The sequence below is a fragment of the Papio anubis genome, chromosome 2 (genome assembly GCF_008728515.1).
Source record: "Papio anubis isolate 15944 chromosome 2, Panubis1.0, whole genome shotgun sequence".
Classification (NCBI taxonomy): Eukaryota; Metazoa; Chordata; class Mammalia; order Primates; family Cercopithecidae; genus Papio; species Papio anubis.
Genome location: NC_044977.1, coordinates 102974366 through 102996447, shown reverse-complemented (window position 1 = coordinate 102996447; position 22082 = coordinate 102974366). Strand labels below are relative to the sequence as shown.

At 45.1% G+C, this 22082-nt stretch overlaps 2 protein-coding genes across 2 annotated transcripts in view; one reads left to right on the top strand and one right to left on the bottom strand.

Annotated features, from left to right (window-relative positions):
• Positions 1-22082, top strand: part of ITGA9 (integrin subunit alpha 9) — a 390243-nt gene that overhangs the window by 273310 nt on the left and 94851 nt on the right. The window lies entirely within an intron of this gene.
• On the bottom strand, positions 1601-4136 carry LOC100999231 (solute carrier family 2, facilitated glucose transporter member 3). Its single transcript, XM_031663477.1, has one exon. The coding sequence runs from the start codon at positions 3967-3969 to the stop codon at positions 2479-2481; it is 1491 nt and encodes a 496-aa protein (XP_031519337.1). The 5' UTR covers positions 3970-4136; the 3' UTR covers positions 1601-2478.

Genomic DNA, 22082 nt, shown 5'->3' with positions numbered 1-22082 from the left:
GGCCACAGGCCACAGAACACTCAGGACCAAGGACTGGAGCGGTGGGACCCTCGTCCTTCATCAACACAAGCAGGGCAGGAGGATGCGGGTCTGCACCTGCTGTTGGCTGGGGGCCTCAGTTCTTCTCCACATGGGTCCCTCCAATAGGTAGCTGAAGTGTTCCACCACATAGTGACTGACTTTCCCCAGTAGAACCATCCAGGAGTGCAAGAACTGGGCAAGACGCCACTTTCAAGCAGGACCCTCTCAGAAGTTCAGCAGCACTCTGCCACATCTCTGTAGTTTTTTCTTTTTTTTTTTCTTCTGCACATCTCAGAATTTTATTTTAAAACAAAGAATCTAGAGTAACATTAGTACAGAAAATCCATATGGAAATATTCACAATCTTCTCAGTGCAGAAGGGGGCCTGCCTCTAGCCTGCTGACTCATCATTTGGAGGAACGCCAGAAGTTGACGTGTTCTCCAAGGTCACTCTTTTTCTTTCAAGCGCAAGTCCCCACTGTTAAGGCTATGTCCTTTTTAGTTTTTCCTTGAGATGGAGTCTGCACTGTGCGGCCTGGAAGAAAGTGTAATGACGGCACCTGCAAGTCCCCATGTCTCCTGCATTCCTCCCACTCAGCTCTCTCCCGAAATAGCTGGGATCAAGAGCTCGCCACCACTCTGTTAATAGGGATTTTTAGTAGAGACAGGGTTTCTACTCTAGCAAGTTGGCCAGACGACCTCGGTCCCTGACCGCTGCCTCCTGCAAGCATTACAGGCGAGCCACCGCACCCGCCTCAGCCGTGTTTATATCTGTGCTCCACAGGAAACAGCGAGAACCGAGAACCAAAATACTGTCACGCGCGGCTTCTGGCTAACGGTTCCTGAGATGTGCGTGGGCACCAAAAAGGAAAGGGAGATTGGAGCAACATACAGAAAATGTAGCTGTAGTGGAACAAAACACAGAGAAAATAAGTCAACACAAATACTTCCACCCAGAGCAAAGTGACAGTGCACATACACATCTATCCTCCTGCGTGGCTACACTGCACATTGACCCATGCTATCTCAAACGTGGTTTATTGGAAAGATCTGGGTCCCCGCCGGCGTACCGCATCGGACCACAGTGACATGGTAACAGACATACGCAAGCGTGCCGTGACCCTAAAGCAACAACACACTTTAGATAATAATCGCTCAGAAAAAAATCCTCTCCCAGAGCTCAGGTTACACATTCCAAGTTTGCTATAAACATTCTTTGGGGAATTCCTTTAAAGGTATGAGTTAAAATAAAAGAGAAAATCAACACCTAAAATCTCCTAAAGAACAAAGTGGAGAAATAATGAATCTCTACCAAGAACCAATTATTTGTGGTTTCTCATTTGGATGGCTCTCCCACAAGATAGGTGGCAGACTACTTCAAAAGTCATGAGACTACTACAAGAAGGAGTTATTTCGTCCAGTGAGGGGAACAGCCTTTCTAGAAATCACTTTCCCTTCCCTCAACTCCGTCCAAAATTAGAACCCATCAACCGTCATTAACTACAATGCCCATATTAGTTAATAATCCTAGACTTCAAGTACTACTACATGTAAACTATTATCTTAAAGAAAAAAATTATAAAGGAAATCAGTAGCTTTATTATATAAGCATATGACTTTTATGAAAAATTAAACTTCAAGAGTTTCCATCTGAAGGACAAAAATTGTTAAGAGGTAAAGTACAGCCCTCAGGCACCACATCATTTACCCTCCAATAATGAACTACGTTTCTCCCTAAATTCTTCTTATTGCACCTGAACCTCTCCAGCATCAACTCTTTTACTCTATAACCTCTCTTTAAACACCTCCCTCTAATCTCAATTTCCTTCTGTTTTAATTATTTGGTAAAATTATGCTTAAAAAAATAAATATTTCCACCATGGCACATATATACCTATGTAACAAACCTGCACATTCTGCACATGTATCCTGGAGCTTAATGTAAAAAAAAATTATGTAATTAAACCAGAGGATAAAATAAATAAAACTCAAGTTTACTTGCCGTGTAGAGCTGTGTGGAAGTGAAGAAGGTGCTCTTACATAAACCCCCTCTGCCTTCCACACTCATATGTGCATCTGCTTCCTGTTAAGTCTGAGGTTGGGGGAACTGCACCTTACTTTTCCTCTCCTATATCCCCTAATGTGGCAATATTAGAACCCAAGGGAGGAAAAGCTGGCAAAGTTGTCATATGCCAAGTGGCCAATCCCTCCTGAAATGAAGGTAGGTTCACTTGGTCTCTCCTAAGCAGAAGAGAATGTCCAGGAAATAAAATATTTAAAAAGCCATTGAAAATCCAACAAACCCCAGCCTTGGGGTGCTCATGGAGTGCGTGGGATGAGAAAGGAATCAAGTAGCAGCATTCAGAAGCAATCCTGGGTTCATCCTGATGAGGTCTCTCCCTTGTTCAGGGAGAGATGGCTTTCCCATGCTGGGAGGGAGGTGGAAGCGGGCATGACTTAGACATTGGTGGTGGTCTCCTTAGGAGGCTGGATGCTGTTCATCTCCATGACGCCGTCCTTCCCAGATCTATCTGCACCATGTGCCTGCCCTTCAAAGGCCCGTGTGATATCCTCGAAAGTCCTGCCACGGGTCTCAGGGACTTTGAAGAAGGTAAAGGCCAAGAAGGTAATGAGGAAGCCGGTGAAGATAATAAAAACGTAGGCTCCTAAATAGTGAGCAGCAGAGGGGAAGAGCAATCCGACTAGGAAGTTGGAGGTCCAGTTGGAGCAGCCGGCCACTGCCATCGCAGCTGGGCGGGGGCCCTGGCTGAAGAGTTCGGCCACAATAAACCAGGGAATGGGGCCTGGTCCAATTTCAAAGAAGGCTACAAAGACCAGGATAGCCCCAATACAGACAAAGCTCATCCCATTATAGTTATCCTTTAATAACAAAGAAATAGTCATGAGCGTGGAACAAACAGCCATCCCTCCAAGGCCTATCATATGCAGAGTCCTTCTTCCTGCCCTTTCCACCAGAAATAGAGAAACTACAGTGAAGATCGTATTAACCACACCTGCGCCGATGGTGGCATAGATGGGCTCTTGAACACCGGCATCCTTGAAGATTCCTGTTGAGTAGTAGAACACAGCATTGATGCCAGAGAGCTGCTGAGAGAGCTGGAGCACAATGGAAATGATGATGGGCTGTCGGTAGCTGGACACTCTAAAGAGCTCCAGCACGGTGACTTGCTTTTCTTGTGACATCCTTGCACTCTCATCTTTCATCTCCTGGATGTCTTGGGATACATCCTGGGTGCCCCACAACCGCTGGAGGATCTGCTTAGCATTCTCCTCTTCTTTTCTGTTAATGAGCAAAAATCTGGGACTTTCAGGGCAAAATGGAAGGGTTGCACTTTGTAGGATAGCAGGAAGGATGGTGAAGCCCAATAGCAACGGCCAGAGCTCTTCAGACCCAAGGATGAATTCCAGACCAAAGATCTGGGCCACCAGAATTCCAACCACGATGCCCAGCTGGTTGAGAGTGCCAAAGGCACCCCGCAGGGCAGTAGGCGAGATCTCTCCGATGTACATGGGCACAAACCCTGTGCAGAGTCCGCAAAAGAGGCCAATAACCAAGCGGCCCAGGATCAGCATTTCAACTGACTTCGCTACTTTACACAGTCCCATAAAGCAGCCACCAGTGACAGCCAACAGGTTGACAATCAGCATTGAATTACGCCTGCCAAAGCGGTTGACGAAGAGTCCGACGGAAAAGGAGCCGATCATACCCCCGACGGAGAATATGGCCACAGACAAGGACCAGAGAGACGTGAGCAGCACCTCAGAGGGAGGGATATTTGCCTTCTCCGTCAAACTTTTATTGATAAATTCCTTTATGATCTTCTCAGGAGCATTGATGACCCCAGTGTTGTAGCCAAACTGAAAAGAGCCGATTGTAGCAACTGTGATGGCAAAGATCAGAGCTGGGGTGACCTTCTGTGTCCCCATGGTCCAAATCTAATTCAAGTCTTCAAGAAAGATCTAGGGGTGTGATTCCAGAAATAGCTTTTACAGCCAACAAAACCTTCAAAATGTCCTTCTCAGCAGCAAGTCTTCTCCAGGTTCTCAGGAAGGCTCCAGAGTCTCACCACTACAGCATCACATTCTGTTTTTCAAAAGCGAGCCACTAAGTCTGACCTACCTTCAAGGGGAGGGGAATCATAGCTTACTGTAACCTTGAACTCTTGGGCTCCAGTAATCCTCCCACTTCAGCCTCCAGTGTAGCTGGGACTATAGGCGTGTGCCACTATATCTTGCTCATTTTTTAATTTTTGTAGAGATGGTGTCTTGCTGTGTTGCCCAGGCTGGCCTCAAACTCTTGGCCTCAAGTGACCCTCCCACCTCAGCCTCTCACAATGCTAGGATCATAGGTGTGAGCCAGTGCACCTTGCCTAGGCTTCACCTTTCAAAGGGAGAAGTGTCAAATAATTTGTGAACATATTCTAAAACCACTGTACTTATGATCAGTGTTCTACACTTATAAGTTAAGTACCATATGTAAAGTGCAACAGTAGCTGGCACCCATTAAAAACGGAATCTTGGCCCTCCAGGGTCCAGCAGCTGCACTCCTGAATGCTGGTGGGCACGGATGGGCTTTGATGTCCAGTAAGCCTGAGAAGCCCTGCAAATACAAATGAGCCCAAGTCACCTTTACAGTTGGGGCTTGAGGAAGTTAGGTCGGCTCTGAGGCTCCCCCAGATGTGGGACACTTTTCAGGGGGCTCCAAGTGACCACAGAGGGTCCCGCCTCAGTATGGACATTTCCATGTGTCCTCCTGAAACCCTCTGGTGAGCATCCCCATCCACCCTTTGGTGCCTGGAGCCATGGTGGCTCGTTGTCCATCCCACTTGGGGGAACCGGGCCTACTCTGTGAGCTGTCCTTTCTATGGCCTTGATTAAATTTGCTTCTCTGAACACTGTGAGGTATCTGTATCTGTTTTAACTTTTCTAGTGACAGCAATAGAAAACCTCAATTGGTATGGGTAAAAGAACGTAGGGTTTTGCAAAGTGAAAATACCTGGGGTTGGCTTCGACCACAGCTTCTGGTTGGACCTCCAAAAGTTGTCACAGTGTCTCTTTCTCTCTCTCCATCTGTCAGCTTGTCTTCCTTGTTTTGGCTTCATTCTCAGACAGGCTCTCTGTCCCTTCAGGGTGGCAAAATGGTTGCCAGGCCACAGTGAATAAATAATCTCATTTCCTAAAAGTTCTTGCAGAGATGTCGTTGAGTCTAGTTGGTCCAATTGGGTTAAGCCTGGGTCGCATGCCCACCTCTTAATGGGATGGGAGTGAGGTGGAGTGGGGAGGGGATGGCTCCCCAGAGGGAAGGGTAGATGGATGATGGATATGGGTGGCAAGAAACATGTCTGCCATGGTATTGTTGTTTTCATTTACCAATGAAGTGTTGGCACTCAGAGCAGGCAAGTAGCTTGGCCAGAGTCTCATAGATAATAGCAGGTGCAGACCCTCATCCTCCCGTCCTGCTAGTGTTGACGAAGGACGAGGGTCTCACCACTCCAGTCCTTGGTCCTGAGTGTTCTGTGGCCATCTTCCCTTAAAGCTCTAAGACAGACCAGCAGCTCTGGAAGTGACTGGGTTAAAACCCCAGCGGCTGAAGACAGTGGCGTGGGATGATGACTCGCTGATGGGAGACAGAATTTCTGTCTCTCCTCTCAGAAGCCCTTTGAAGAACTCAGCTGTCTGGACAAAAGTGGGAGCTTTTGTTGTCTGGAAGTCCATGTGACCTTTCCTTTCACCTTTTAGTGCTGTCTAAGTGTAAGATTTAAGCACAGCATTCTTTTCCCACGTGTCATTTTTCAGCAGTTAAAAATTCATCAGCTGAGGCCACACAAACTTGGTGCTCCCTCCTCTACCACCCCTCAGCTAGAAGGTTCAACTAAAGGGACTGACGCTGACTCCAGATGCAGACTGGGGCCATGGATTGAGCCACAGAGGGAGGAGGGAGGAGGGTCTCAAATTAAGAAGACAAGAAACAAACGCTTTCCCCAAATAAGCAGGAAGTCTGAGCGTGGAACCGGGCTGGTTGGAGCTGGGGAGGGGGTATGGGAGGTACTTTCAGCACTCCCTCGTGAGATCATGGAACAGGGCAGGAAATCTGAACCTGCTGCCAAAGAAAACTCGCTTTGCCTTTTATAAAAAACCTGTTGAGCTTTCTTCACAAGGGAACTGCTGGTGGGGACTCACAAACGGGCATGCTGCCTGCCAGCAAGGGTCTTCTGGCCAGCCCTAAAGGCCTGGGGCTGCTCTGCTTGCAGCCACACGGCTGTTTCTGAGCTGAGGGTGACCCTCCAGGTGTATGAGATTCCCTCCAATCTTTTTATTTCTGGTTGGGAAACCCCACACAGACCAGAGTCTGTCTCATGGTTTAAAAGGCTGCATGCAAAACATTTCCTACCCTGGCAGAAATGCTGCATTGAGCCACAGCCCTCCCTCTGTAACCTGTGCAGTGCCAAGGGAACAGGGGCTGCGTGATGATGTACCTAGCAGGATGTCCCCCATCAGGACAGTCACAGAGGTGGAGCAAATGCAGGAGCCATGGAGCCAAACTGAACTGGGTTAGAATCCCAGTTTCAGCCACTTAATAGTTGCATGGATATTGGCAAGTTGCCTGAGTTCTCAGAGGTTTGATTTCCTCATCTGTAAGGTGGGAAGTGTGAGACCTACCTCACGGTTGTCAGTGTTAAATAAGACAGGGCAGACATGATGAAGGTACTCTGTAAATGTATGTCCATTCCCTCCTCCTTCTCTGGGTTCCTTTTCAGCATTTCCTCACCACATCACCATTCTAAAGTTTTCTAGCCCCATTTATTTTAGAAGGGGAACTGGAGGCAGCTTAGAGGGAGGTAACATCTGGATGTCGCAGTGACAGCTGGTGGCTGGTGAGGAGTCCCCAGGCCAGGGGCAAGGGACCCTGCAGACTTCTCAGCATCCCCTGCTCAGAAGGGGCTCTCAGAGTCCATGGGCTCAGCAGGCTGATTCTTCCCCTCTCCCTTGAGACCATCCTCCATGTGGGTCCCACCCAGGAAGCTGCTTCCCTCCCAAGGGAAGGAAGCCACCAGTGTTTCTAGAATCTACATCACTGCCACTCAAAGGATGGTCTCCTGACCACCAACATCCATACCAGCTGGGACCTGCTCAGAAAAACAACCGTGGGCTCCTCCCCAGACCTGTTGAGTCAAACTCTGCGGGGAGTCCCAGCGGTCTGTGTTTTAGCAAGCCTCCATGACTCGAATGTGTGCCACAGTTGAAGAGCCACTGTGCTACGGGCAGGTTATCCCAGAGCAAAGGAAAGAAAACTTCCTCTGCACCATGCACTCTGAAGGCCCCACTGCATGCGGGCATCTGAGAGGCAGCATGGGACCTATCACTCTACCATATATAGCTGTTGTGTGACCTTGGAAAGTTCCTTCACCCTCTCTGGGTCTCTGTATCCTCATCTGTGAAATGGAACAATCATAATACTGGTAGGGTTTTTGAGAAGTATCAATCTGTTCATCCTAGCAAAATGCTTAGCAAAATGTCACATGATCAGAGTTCAGGACAGTTAAGCTCTATCCTGTTAATGTTGAGGCAGCCCACCCAGGTTAAGGGTCTCATTCTGAGAGTGGCTTTGAACAGCCTGAGAACCTACCACAACTGTAGGTGGCAGAGCAAAGAAAACTCTTGAAAAGTTTCTCTTAGAGCCTAATAGCAATAACCATCACCATGGTGGCAGCCACCAGAGTAACTCATTATATCATTCCAGCAACACTGTGGGTTAGGCGTTACTATCTGTATTTTTACAGGGAGGTACTTAAGGTACTACTTGGTAAGTGGTAGAGCCAAGTCAGTTTGAAAAAAACGTAATCATTGTGCAATGACAATTTGAGACATCTTCAGGGTCCCAGTTCCATCCCCTAGGAAACTGTAAAGAGGAGAGTGGCTTCAACCTGCTGTTCAGGGCCTCTGCCCTCATTCCCTGGAGCCTGGTATGGACAGTGTGAGAGGCATCGTTCCCAAAGTAGACAAAGAGAAAACACATGGGAATGGTAATTAAACGAGTCCATGTTTAAGGGGCACTTAAGTAGATTAAAATCAATATGTAGTCACGTAAGTCTGCTAAGCCATCCTTAATGTGTGGTGGGTGGATTTCTTTGTTTAAAAAATCCTGGTTTGCTTGAAACTGGCTGCCCCAATGAAACATGAGATAGGACAAGAGATTCCCAGGACCTGGAAGACCACTTGCTCCGAGTCTGAAGTGTTTACACTGCCTCTGACTGGCATCTCGATACCAGAAAGGAGAAGAGGGGGACTAGATGTTTTTGTGTGATAGTCTCTTTCCTGCTATCTTAGGCTGAGTTCCCTAAAACAAAATCCTGAGATAAGACATCATGTAAAAATAATGTGTTAGGAAGTGTTCTCAGGGGAATGGGAAGTAGAGCTTTAATGGGAGGGAGGTCAAACAAGGATGTGATATCAAGCAAAGTCCCCAGGAGGGAGAAAGAAGGTGGGTGACTTTGGCACCGTCTAAAGTATAGGTCACATCTCAGTGTCCCAATCAGGGACAAAAGAGCATGGCTGAGGATTCCCCCAAGGGGATGTGAATTCCCAAGCACTTCCATCTCTCCATGTTCATGCAAAGAAGGTGCCAGCAGCCCCGTGGCCATCCTCCAACAAAAGACACAGAGGCGCTGGCATCTGGGGAGTCAGTGTGCTTGGCTGTGCCTGGTAGAGACCCCTGGATGGAGCTCCGTGATGTGGGATTTACATCCCGCCCATACTCTGCTATGAGAGAGATGGTGTGCAGCCAGTCCAGCCATCTGAAGCAGAACGAAAAATAGTATGGAAAGCAAGGCACCATAAAACATTTTCAAAGGGAGAAAAAGAATGAGCAAAACTATCCTGTAGAGGAGAGAGACATTGAAAATGACATATACAGACGCCGAAAAGGTTGCTCAGTCAACTACTTCTACAGGGTCAAAGCATGGGAAGTAATCAGTAAATGACCAATTTCTCTCTCCCTCACAGCCAAGCCAGCTCCTAACATAACTGGACGTTTAATATATTCCAACAAGTTCAGAACAAGCATACTAGATCTTAAGGCAATCTCATGGCCCTGCAGCTCATCCTTTTTTTCAAAGAAATTAATTTTCAAAAAATGACTCTATTGAGATTGAATTTAGAACGTATCCATTGCCATAACCAAAAGCAACCATTACTATTTGTATGTGCAAGTCATTTTAAACAACTGGCCCATTAACTGAAATATGTCAGAAACAAATACGGGAGAAAACTAAGGTAATCCTGGAAGGCAAAGCCTGTCTCCCTATATTGTTCTTAAAAATACAAAAGGAACACATAACTTCATCATTTAATTATATTAGCAGGTCCTTCATTCAGTGCTCTTGTAAAACTGTCTTGCCCTTGTTCTAATTGCATATTGAGCACCGAGGTTCTTGGCATCGGGCTTTTCCTTGATGTGTGCATGTTCAGAACACACTAAGAGACAGCCTGTGTGCCCCTTCCTGTCCTCATGGGCATTTCCTAAAGCCTCAGCCCTTTATGTTTCTCTGTTACATCAACTGCCAAGGCAATTACTTTATATCTGGTATTTAATGGAAAAGTTTCTGAGGACAGGGCTATACTCACATACCTCCACACCTGGCACAGTAGATGAGCTCACTATCTATTGAATAAGCTGGTGACAGAGCAGAAGTTCTATTGCAGCCACAAAGGCCTATTCAGTCTTTAAGCCTGATGAAGTTCTGAATAAGTAAACCCTCAGCTACATCAGGCAGTTTATGAATGATATTTTTTGTTATTGTCATTTGTAATAGCTTTTGACCTATGTGTGTGTATTAGTCCGTTTTCACACTGCTATAATGAACTATCTGAGACGGGGAATTTATGAAGAAAGAGGTTTAATTGATTCGCAGTTCCAGAGGCTTCACAGGAAGCATGACTAGGAGGCCTCAGGAAGCTTACAATCATGGCAGAAGGTGAAGGGAAGCAAGAACCTTCTTCACATGGTGGCAGGAGAGAAGGGGGGCTGGTGGAGAAGTGCCACACACTTTTAAACCATCAGACCCCATGAGAACTCACTCACTATCACGAGAACAATAGGGGGAAAATCCACCCCCATGATCCAGTCACCTCCCACCAGGTCCCTCCTTCAATCTGACATGAGATTTGGGTAGGGACACAAATCCAGACCATATCAGTGTTCAAATGATGAGCTAATTTTCCCACTAAAGTAAGCACTGGTATGGTACATAGTATGACTATGGTAGTCCAGTATCGGATTCCATAATTTAAAGCACTATTAGACCTTTTAGTTAGTTAAAAGGAAAGGTAAAACAACGGTAATAACAATGAGCTGCAAAGTAGGACGTGTGGTGTGGGAATGGGGACAGCCATTGCTTCTCTGGTAAAGGGAGGCCAGATTTCAGCCCCTGGTGCAACCGCACCCCTATGCATTCATCATGTGAGATGATAAGCATCTTTCCTTGAACCAGTTGGTTCTTCTTCTTCCTCCCAGGCTGGGAACTTCTCCTTGGAGACAGCAGGAACTGTGTTACAAAGGCATATGGCCCAATGAAGGACACTGAGGCTACTCAATAATTATTAAATGAGAGCATGAACAAAGGAATGTGAGAAGTAACAGAAAACATACGTGTCTCACACATGAGAATTGTTCTGTAGAAGCTGTTTCCCATTTGAGACAAAATAAAAAACACTTGTTGAACGAGTAGATGGGCTTCCTCTGGGAGCACAGCAGGTGGGCACCCATGTTGGAGCCAGCCATGGTCTGCAGAGTTCATTTCTCTGAGTCCCTGCCCCAGGGGCACATGACACAGGAGGCTCCAGACACCTGACTCAAAGGCAGAGAGGATCATAATACCAGGGTTCCTCAGTCCTCACCAGCATAAGAATCCCAGAGAAGGCATTTTTTTTTTTTTTTTTGGTCACATACTCTAGGTCTCAATCTCTTAACTTCAAAAATGGCAATGGCTACATTAGCCCTTGGGACCAGTGTTTCAAAGGCTAGTGTAGAACACTTGCCTCAGGTGATTCAAAATCCAGGTTTCCTGACTGCTTCTGCTGTAAAGAATCCCACTCTGGAGGCTGGGGCCTGCAATCTGCATCTTTAACAAGCCCACCAGAGAATTTCAATGCAGTTTCACTTTTGAAGGTTTTTAACTTGGGTGTCCATCAGAACCACCTGGGAAGCTTTCAGCACATGCATGCCCACGTCGCATGCATTGATTCTGTGGCCACACAGAGGGGCCTGCATCTGGGTCTATTTTACAAAGCTTTTCATAGGATCATCATCATCACCTTTCCAGCACTGTTATGCAAATTGGAGAGACTCATGCCAAGGTGAAGCGCTTGGTGAGAGCAGCCAGGACTTCTATGCAGTGTTCAGCCTGTACAGCTGGGCATGGCATCTCTGGCTCCCAGGTGGTTCTAGTGCACACCCCCAGTTAAGAACCAATGAAGAATGTTGCTTGTTAACAACCTTTGAAGGCTCTTTAGCAAAAACAAAGCATCCTATTGGGATTCATCTGTGGCAGTTTGCAGAACACATCAGGGGAGAGAGCTGAGAGCAAGGCATCCACCAGGAGGCCCTTTTGTGCTGGTCTGGGTAAGAGGAGATTGGAGCTGACCTGTTGAATCAACAAAGAGAAATGGAGGAGGGCTCATCCTAAAAGTGGATACCAGTTCTTTAAGAAAGAGTCCTGAGATGTACCCAGGAGTAGCAAAGTGGATGTTCCAACCCGAGGGAAGAGATTAGTAAGCTGCTGCCCGCTGAGACAGGGCTCCATGAGCTGACAGGTTGAGCTGTGGAGACGCACTCCAAGGGTGCTAGACTGGGAAGAGGTCCTCTCAGGCCCCATCCCTTCATCTGCAGCCAAAGGAAGCTCAGCAGTAGCTGCCCCCGGCCTCTGTTCTCAGTCCACAGCTCCACCAACCCAGTTGCTTGTGCAGAGGGAGAGGATGTGGAGAGATGCTGTCAACACCCTCCATGTCCCCTCCACCCACCCTGGAGGCCGCCTGTGACAGTCCCTCTGCAGGCTGAGACCTGCCTGTGTCTCTGTGGTTAGCAGCTTTCTCTGGCTACAGGAGTGTGCTGCACCCAAGAGTCAGGAGGGCTGGAAGTGCAGGATAGTCAACGTCCCCAGTACAGTTTTCTACCAAGGAGAGACCAGCGAGATGGATAGATGCCCCAGCTTTCTCACCTGTTGGTGACACACTTCACTACTCTCTTGTGGAGCTCCCTGAGATCACCACCCAAACAAACTAATTACACCCCAATGCTTGTGCTAAAGTCTGCTCCGATAAGGGGCATGCGAATAGACAGGTCTTCAGTTCCAGAAAAGTAAGTACTCACACAGACAATCTCTCTCAAATAACATGGAAAGTATACATATTATTTTTCTGGAGGGCAGAGGGTATCATGAGGAGGGTGGTCTTCATGCAGTGAATATCATGTTTCCTCCAGGGAGGGCTCAGTGACATGGAGCAGTGCTTCTCAAATGTCCATGTTCACAGAGGTTAGCTTCTAACTCATCAGGTCTGGGGTGGGGCCTGAGAATCTGCATTTCTAACAGTGAGCGTGTCCAGGGACCACACTTTGAGTAGCAAGGCCTTCACAACTTCAAGTTGCAAACCAATTTTGAATGAGCAGAGTAGAAGGGGGTTTGTAGGGGAGAAGGAACTCTTCACCGTGAGTACATTTCTATGAAGATTTCTGGCCAGGATTTTAGTAAGTACCTGAGCCCCTTCAAACACTTGACTCCTACATAACCTTTTCATCCAAACACCATTCATGAATTGTTTTTATACCATGAGGTTAAATTATTTCCTGTCATTTCAGGGGAGGTCCCTCCCCACTTGTTGAGTTTTCAGTCAGCCTGTAAGACAAAGGAAAAGAGTGATAGAAAATAAAAATAATTTAATTCATTAGATGGAATTCAACTTTGAATTCTTAGTTTGTTGACTAAGAATTTGCAGCCTCTGAGGAAATTTTTTTTAATTGAAGAAGAGAAACCAGTTTTTAAAAATCTGAGAATAATTCATTTGTGACTATTTAACAGAAGGAAAATCTTCCTGAGTGAACATCAAATGCTTTAATTACTTCTTAGGCTTTAGAAGGGATGGCTTGCTGGTCTTTGTACTTTGGGCTTTCTGTTAACGACTGATTGACTTAGATTTATTTGTTTATTTAGCTTCTTAATTTCATATCCTGTGGTCCTGAAGAGGACAATCACCAGGATTTAGGGGAGTGCTTTTGTCTGTCTTCACTTTGGAAAAAATGTAATGATTAGTCCTAAACAGGGTTGATTCACCACACTACAGAGGGATGTGTTAGGAACGAGACAGCTTGTTCAAGTGCTTTTGAATTTGTATTCATTTTTTAAAATGTAAGATCATTTTTACTCATTTTAAATCTTTCAAGGCACTTTTTTCCTCAGGGCCAAGTGGACTGTTTGGGACGAGACCTTGACGTCTCCATTTGATCACATAATTGCTTCTGATGCCAGCCAGTCTGCAACTGCCAGTGACTAGCACAGGGTTATTTCCTTGCACTTCAAATTTCTTTTCTTTCTTTTCTTTTTTTTTTTTCTTTTGAGATAGACTCACTCTGGCACCCAGGCTGGAGTGCAGTGGTGCAATCATATCTCACTGCAACCTTCCTGTGCCTGTGATCTTCCCATCTCAACTCCCAAGTAGCTGGGACCACAGATGTGTGCCACCACATCTGGCTAATTTTTATTTTTGTTGAGACAGGGTCTTACTATGTTGTCCAGGCTGGCCTCGAGCTCCTGGCCTCAAGTGAACCTCCTGCCTTAGCCTCCCAAAATGCCAGGATTACAGGTGTGAGCCACCCATACCTGCCCTCCGAATTTCACTACCTAACTTGGGAGAGGAATTTTGCATTAGCAGTTACATGGTTCATCTGCCTCCAACATTTGTTTTGACTGTAGTTTTTGCTTGTTTCACTTTTTTAAGCTTGGAAAGAACAAATTTAGAATAGTGTAGGCCGTGGCTTCCAAATGGATGTTTTGACAAAATTTCAAGGAAGCAACTGGCTTTGTAGTGCTTTCTTTGCCCTGATTCTCCAAATCCCCCTTGTGCATGGGTAATCACCTCTGGTTCCCTCGGAGTGTCTGTGGCCAGCTCCTTCCCAGCCTTGCCAGCCCATCATCCGTATTTGGCATCTGTGCTGGAGTCACTGTGTGCTCCAGTTCCTTAAGGATACTTTTAGTTTATCTGGTCTGTGTTCCCCACCTGTTCAGACTCCATTTCCATGAATGTTTTGGGAGAGGTGAGGAAGAAACCTTTTCTGCTTATTGTTGCGTGTTCCTCACCCCAGGCCGCCTCTGGTCTATTCTTACATCACAACTAAAAATATTATAAAAAATGTGAATCAGATGGTATGACTCCTCTGCTTAGAGCCCTCCAGTCCCTTCCCTCTGTACTTGGATCCAAGTCCAAACTCCTGATGAGCAGCAGGGCTCCGCATGGCCTGGCCTTTCATCTGTCGCTTCCCAAACATGTGGCCTCTGGTTGGTTTCTGGAACTCACCATTCCCTTTCCCACACATGCTGGTTCTTCTGTCAGGGACACTCTTCACTCTCCCTTCATGTGCTTAGCCCCTTCTTAGCCTGCAGGTCTCAGCTAAATGGTACCTCCTCAAAAGGGCCTTCCCTCCATCTATACCAGGTGTAATGCTGTTTGCCTCCTTCAGAATGCGTCTCACAGACTGTGATTACTTTAAACAGGTTCATTGAGATGTAGTTCAGATGCCATGCAATTAACCCTTTTCAAGTATACAATTCAGTGGGTTTGAGTATATTTTCAGAGTTGTACATCTGAAATGCCACAGTCAATTTTAGAACATTTCATTGCCTCAAAAAGAATCCCCATACTTCTTAGCTGCCATACCCTTTCCCCTATTTCCACCAGCCCAAGGCAAACACAAATCTACTTTCTGTCTCTCTAGATTTGGCTATTCTGGACATTGTGTATAAGTGGAATCATTTATATGAAATGGAGCCAGTCCTTTGTGACTGGCTTCTGTCACTTAGCATAATGTTTTCAGAGTTCATTTGTTTGTGGCATGTGTCATACTTCATTCCTTTACATGGCTGAATAATATTCCATTGTATGGATATACCACATTGTGTTTATTCATTCATCAGTTGCTGGACATTAGATTGTTTCCAATTTTTGTCTATTACAAATTATGCTGCTATCAATATTTGTGTACACGTTTTTGTGTGGGCTCTTGTTTTTATTTCTCTTGGGTACATACCTAAGAGTGGGATTGCTGGGTTGCATGGTAACTTATATTTCATAGTTAAAAAACTGCCAGGCTGCTTTTCAAAGCCACTATACTGTTTTACATTCCCACCAGTAGTATATAATGGTTCTAGTTTGTCCACATCCTGTACAGCGTTTGTTATTGTCTTTTTTATTGTAGCCATTCTGATGAGTATGAAGTAGTATCTCATTGTGGTTTTGATTTAGATTTCCCTGAAGGTTAATGATGTTGAGCATCTTTTCATGTGATTATTGGCCATCTGTATGTATTTTTTGGAAAAACTATTCAGATCCTTTACCCATTTGTTAGTTGGGTTACTTATCTTTTTATTATTGAGCTGCAAGACTTTTTAAAAATATATCCTGAAGTTCCTATTAGACATATTATTCAAAATATTCTCATCCTGTAGATTTTTTCACTTTCTTGATGGTGTCCTTTGAAACACGTGAGTTTTAAATTTTGATGATATCCAGATTATCCAGTTTTTCTTTTGCTACTTTTGTCATTGTTGTTGTTGTTATTATTATTATTATTATTATTATTATTGGAGGCAGAGTCTCTATGTGTCGCCCAGGATGGAGTGCAGTGGTGCGATCTTGGCTCACTGCAACCTCCGCCTCCTGGGTTCATCCTCCGCCTCCTAGGTTCAGTCGATCCTCCCACCTCAACCTCCCAAGTAGCTGGGGCTACGGGTGTGTGTTACCACAACCGGGCTAATTTTTGTGTTTTTAGTAGAGACAGGGTTTTGTTATGTTGGCCAGGCTGGTCATAAACTCCTGGCCTCAAGTGATCCCCTTGCCTCGGCCTCCCAAGGTGCTGGGATTACAGACGTGAGACACCGTGCTCGGCCAGTTATTTTTCATTTCCTTTTGAGTTTTTTGTTTTTGCCATCTCCACCTATAGGCTACGTGTGCTGTTTCGGCAGGACCATGTTTGCCATTGTAGCCCCATCCCCTAGAACAGGGCTTGATATGGGGCAGCAGTCAGTGAATAGCTCTTCAATGAGTTAATGAATAAACAGAGGGGTACTCAAAATGTAAAATTCTTCCTTAACTCACTAAGCAACCTTCTGATTGCAACTGCTTTCCCTTTTTGATCTCCAAGACAGGAATTCTCTGGCCCTGCTGATAGAAGCCCCATGTTGCACAGGGCAACTATATCACTTATTGGAAATTACACATTTGCCCTCTGACTTCAGTATTTCTCATCTGCCCTCTGACTTCAGTATTTCTCCCAGGAGCAGAGGATGAAAGTTCTTCACAGGTAGATCTGCAGTGTCATTCAGAAGCTGGCTTCAGAGCCTGTGGAGCTGGAAGCCTCGGGCTCACATCAAGGGAAGGAATGCCACTCAGCCTCTGGGCACACAGCTGCCACTTGCCCTGGTGCTGTCTCTCTTGGTGCTACCCTGTACTAGCCTTGTCCCGAAACGTCCACCCCATTCATTTCACCTTCTCTGCTACTATGTCACTGCCTCTCCCATCATAGTGCTCCACCCAAATGAGGCAAATTCTTATCCTTTCAAGGCCCACCCTAAAGTCACCTTTTTTTGATATACTTGCTTTTTTATTTACTCCACCAGGCAAAGAGGGTGGCACCCTGCTGTGAGCTCTTGGAACAATTTATTTAGGTCCCTTGTAGGCTGGATCATATTAAACCAATACTCTTTCCTTCTCTATTAAAATGTGTTAATTTGGAGTCTTTGCTTACTAAATGCTGTCTCTTTTTTTTTTGAGACAGAGTTTCTCTCTTGTTGCCCCAGCCTAGAGTGCAATGGCACAATCTCCGCTTACTGCAACCTCCGCCTCCTGGGTCCAAGTGATTCTCCTGCCTCAGACTCCCAAGTAGCTGGGATTACAGGCGTCTGCCAACACGCCCAGCTAATTTTTTGTATTTTTAGTAGAGATGGAGTTTCACCATGTTGGCCAGGATGGTCTCAAACTCCTGACCTCAGGTGATCCACCCACCTAGGCCTCCCAAATTGCTGGGATTACAGTTGTGAGTCACCGAGCCCGGCCGAGATCCCTTCTTACCTGTCATTTGTATTCTGCCCATTCTGTGTCTCACATCTTGTAGGTGTTTGTTAGATGATTGGTGAGTGAATGAATGAATGTACAGATGGATGATGTATAAGTCCTTTCAGAGGGAAACTTTGAGTATGTTAAGACCCCAGCAAGGCTTATACTTGGTCTTCATGTTGCCAACATTCTGGATACAAAGAAAAGCACCTTCTCTGTGACTTCTCAGATCCCATCTGCCTCTGATTTTTCATGACCCCTTATGGATTGACTACATGAGCCTCTTTCAGAAGTTTGACTAGCGCATCAACAACAGTTCACCCTCTGCATCTCTGCTCAGGGATCAACAGGAGTGCTTGCTTGTGTGGCTTCATTCCAGTGGGAGGTTCATATTTTCATAGTTATGTATTGTGTACTCTTCCTTGATTCAAGAGTACGATGACTTGTGTTTGTTCTGACTCCAGGACTATCCCTGAGAAACCCTCAGCCAAGAGTGTATCATCAGGGCCTGAGCAAGTGGCAGGAGACAAGGTATTGTGTGAATCTAGTACATGGAAGAGTGTGTTTTGATGGCTGGAGTCTGTAATTCATAAGCTGTTCAAATGACAGGCCCTTTCCCCATACCCATGTGTATTCAAAGCACCATGTCATGTTCTGTAAGGAGATATGCAGGGGGGGTTGGGTCAGGAAAGGAAGTTAAGATTGAAGGAGAACATGCAGAGGAGCTTTGGGAAGGAATGTGTCCAGCTCGCATCCTGGCTCCATCATTTACCAACTGGGAAACCCTGGGCAAGTGATAAAACTTCGCATTCCAGTTTCCCCTCATAAAACGGGAATAAAGAGAAGCTATCCATAGAGTTTTTAGATAATGGATTTAAAACACTACCTGGCACACAGTAAACCATGACTAAGTAGAGGCTACGTACTCCATCCTACATGCATCAGCAGTGGTAGTCCAGCAATACTCCTATAAGGCGCCTGTTATGACTTCATTTTACTGGTAAGGGTCTCGAGGCTTATAGAAAGGATACCTGATTTGCCTGACAGCACATTGCTGGTATATATCTGAGTCAGTAATCAAAATTGGGGCGCTAATGCCAAAGGTTGTACACTTTCTATGCTGCAAGCTCATGTGTTTTTCTTCATGGGTAGGAACTTTATGGCTCAATCCCAAAGGATTCCCCTCTGGGAATACGACTATTTGTTCTGGTAAGGTTCAAGCTGACTCATCATTGAGTGCCGCTAATAAAGTGTTTGCTGAGAATATTTTGTGTTAACTCATTGAGCCAGGTTATTGAGAACCTCTGCTCACCTCTGACACCTCAGTTGATTACGGAATTTGGGGATAAAGTGCTTCCAAAATTTAGCCGAATTCTAAATTAAGTGAGTTAATGTGGGGCCCCTTTTACCAGCCCACAAGGGTCATGCTTGTTGTGTCTGGAAGAAGGAAAGGGTCTTAGAGGAACACTAAATTGCCAGACTGACAGTCAGATGTAGAGACACCAGGGTCGTCTTCAGTTTAACAAACACATGTGAGAACTAGGAAGTTAGAAGTCAGACTTCAAACTCTACCTAGCATTGAGCATAAACAGGTCACTGACCACAAAGATATTCTGTTCCCAAAGAGCACTGCATTCATGGTCAAGTAAGGCCTGAGTCTAGACTGACATCAAATGCTTGTATGATTGGGAGGAAGGAGCCCGGAGGCCAAAGAGGCTCACTAATTTCATTATTCGATTCTTCCAACCTCTGCACGTTACAAACAGGGCTGGAGCCTGGCTCTGCTGGCCAAGCTTCCAGGGCTGGGACAGCCAAGGTATGTCTGGATGAGAGAAGGTCTTTGCCAAGGCAAGCATCTCTTGTGCCAGGCAGACCAGCAAATGAGCTGCTTCTTGCAGCCCCTTCTTTGGAATCTTCCACAAGTCAAGGCCTATTCATTTAATAAATGCAAACTCAGGAGCTACTAAGTTCTAGGCTAAGTGCCAGGCACTGAGAATACAGAAATGAATATGCATAAATCAACTATGCTTTTCATCACTGTGTTTTTTAAAATGTTAACTGATGATTTCCTGATCCTGAGAGTAATGTGCAGATGCTCCTTGAATTATGTTGGGGTTATGTCCTGATAAACCCATAATTAGTTGAAAATATCATAAGTTGAAAATGTATTTAATACACCCAACCTACCAAACATCATAGCTTAGCCTAGCCTACTTAAACATGCTCAGAACAGTTCTATTAACCTACAATTGGGCAGAATCATCTGGCAACACAGCTCTCCTTAGAGTATCGGTTGTTTACCCTGGTGATGATGTGGCTGACAAGGTGCTACAGCTCGCTGCACTGCCCAGCATCTTGAGAGTATTGTACAGTTTTCTACCACTTTCTACTGAATACCTATTGCTTTTGCACCATCAGAAGGTTGAAAAATCTTAAGTAGAATCATAAGTCAGGGACCATCTGTATGTTAGTAGAAATTTTTAATTGAATCTTCCATAATCTTCAGCGAGAAGCCCTTGAGAGTATTGAACGTCCTTGCCAGACAAGGAAAAGTGGAACTGGGGAAAAGGCCAGTTATGTGAATCCTCTTAAAATAGGGTCTAAAATTTTATAATAAAAATCTTTTTTAAAGTTTTGATTGAGACCTTGCTTGAAATGTGCAGCTAAAAATTATGAAATTAGGTTTATTTTATCCTGCATTTATTCAATGACACTCAAAACATTGTAATTATAATTGTCAAAGATATCTTAGACCCAAGGCAAAAGATTATTTGCTTTATTAGAGTCTTTAAAATAGCAGTGCCCTAACTTCTGAAACAAAAGAAGGAATTGAGTGCTGGATAGGCAGCTTTTGTATGTGAATTTTCCTGCTGTTGCATAAGATAACATCCTTTGCTTCATATTTTGTCTGGTTTTCGGTATAATCACGAAAGGATCATTTTTACAATGGCCAGTTTTTCGTAAGGGCTTCTCTTGATCTTTTTAAATTAAATCTTTGTCTTCCGAAGCATCTTAAAGTCGTATCCAAGAGAATTTTGACTCTTTCAACAGTTAACTGATCTAACTCTGCCAGATCCAGATTTATCAGTGGTTTTGCAGTGGTTTTATCCATTTTTCAACATCACTTTCATTGATTTCATGAAAGTCTGCATCTTTTAGAGCAAGATTTCTGTTTCACTCTGTATTTGATTTGCATTGTATTGTAATCAGATAATGAGATGTCTACACTGGCAATCAGGGACATTAGATAGACAGTTTGTTCACTGGTCCGTGTTCCCGGTCAGCCGAGCATCTCATAACCATCAGCCTTGATAAATGCTAACGTTAAGTTCTCTAAGTTAAAGCCAGTGTAGGCAGTGATTGGAACGTGGAAGCAATCAGAGCACAGGAGAAGCCTGGTCCCTGGAATCTCTCCCATATGTATCCTGGTGGATACCAAGTGCCTGGCAGAGGTCATAGGCAACCCCCAACCAGAGCGCTCTCCACTGCCATGTTGCCTAGAGCTGGGGACAGCTTAGATTAGCCATATCTCCCCAAAATTTGTATTTTTAATTGAATTGGTTTTTAAAATTCAATCCATTTTAAATATGAGATTTTATTTTTATTTAAAAGAATTACATTGTGGGTATGTCTGTGACTCTTGGGTACCTGCCTGGCTACCAAGAAGACATGTGACTCCATGATGACTCTGCTTTTTAAGGTTATGCCCTGGGCATGATCCGAAACCAGGAGAACAAAGTGGGTACTGGTGTTGCCTTGAATGAAGGGCTCCCCTAATGCGGAAGCCTTATAGCCTTTATAAACTGCAGTTAGGGATGTTTTCTCTTCCTTAGGATGGATTTAAACAAGAATCATAAACATGTGAGCTTTCTCCTCATCCTCCTTTCATTGCCTCTCCCCACCTGGGAGCAAATGTCTAGTACTTTCCAGTGGCTCTCAGTGCCAGCAGCCTCATAAGGGAAGAGTATTATCTGAGGTCAGGTTCACCAGAAGCAGCACCCGAGATGGATTCTCATGAAAGGGATTTATTGGGGCAAGAGGAGCGAATGGAGCAGAATGAAGGGAAGGAGCCAAACAGGCATGTGGGCTCAGCTGGAGTCTGCTTCACCCAGTCCCATGGGAGCTCTGGAACATTAATTGTACAACAGAGTTGGTCGTGTCTTGAGGCAAAGGGAACATCCTTGGGTACTCACGTCAATCAGAGGCTATGGAAGGCTTTTGGGGAAGGTGTCATAACCTCCCAGGCAAAGCAATTCCTTTCAAGCTGTTGTACCTATCTAGTAAGGGGGTTCTGAGTGGAGCACTGCCAGCATCCACACAAGGAGTGGTAGTGTTTGCCAAAACACATGCTCTGATACACCTCTGGGCCTCCTTGGAAATCACAGTAGTAGAAGAGAGGGGTATAGAATTAAAAACATTTGGTCAGGGCAGTTTATATGGCCAGTATAAACAGCTATGTTGGTGCTGACAGGCGGCAGAAGGGTAATCCATGACATTCCTTCCTGTAACACCATCCCGGAGCACATGAGTCATGAGCCATAGGCTCAGCTCTCTTGTTCCTAGAGATGATGTCTTTGGTTTACTCTTTTGGCCTGTCCTCACCAAGATCTAACCAGAATTTTGAAATTTTTATTCGACTGAGTAAAGTGGAAGAGAGACCAGGAATAGTTAAATAAATGCTGAGATAAATGTTATTTTCTAGCATTTGGGAATTAACAAAA

What these genes read in the sequence shown, in the direction of transcription:
- LOC100999231 (XM_031663477.1), bottom strand. Translation starts at nt 3,969, where the DNA reads ATGGGGACACAGAAGGTCACCCCAGCTCTGATCTTTGCCATCACAGTT.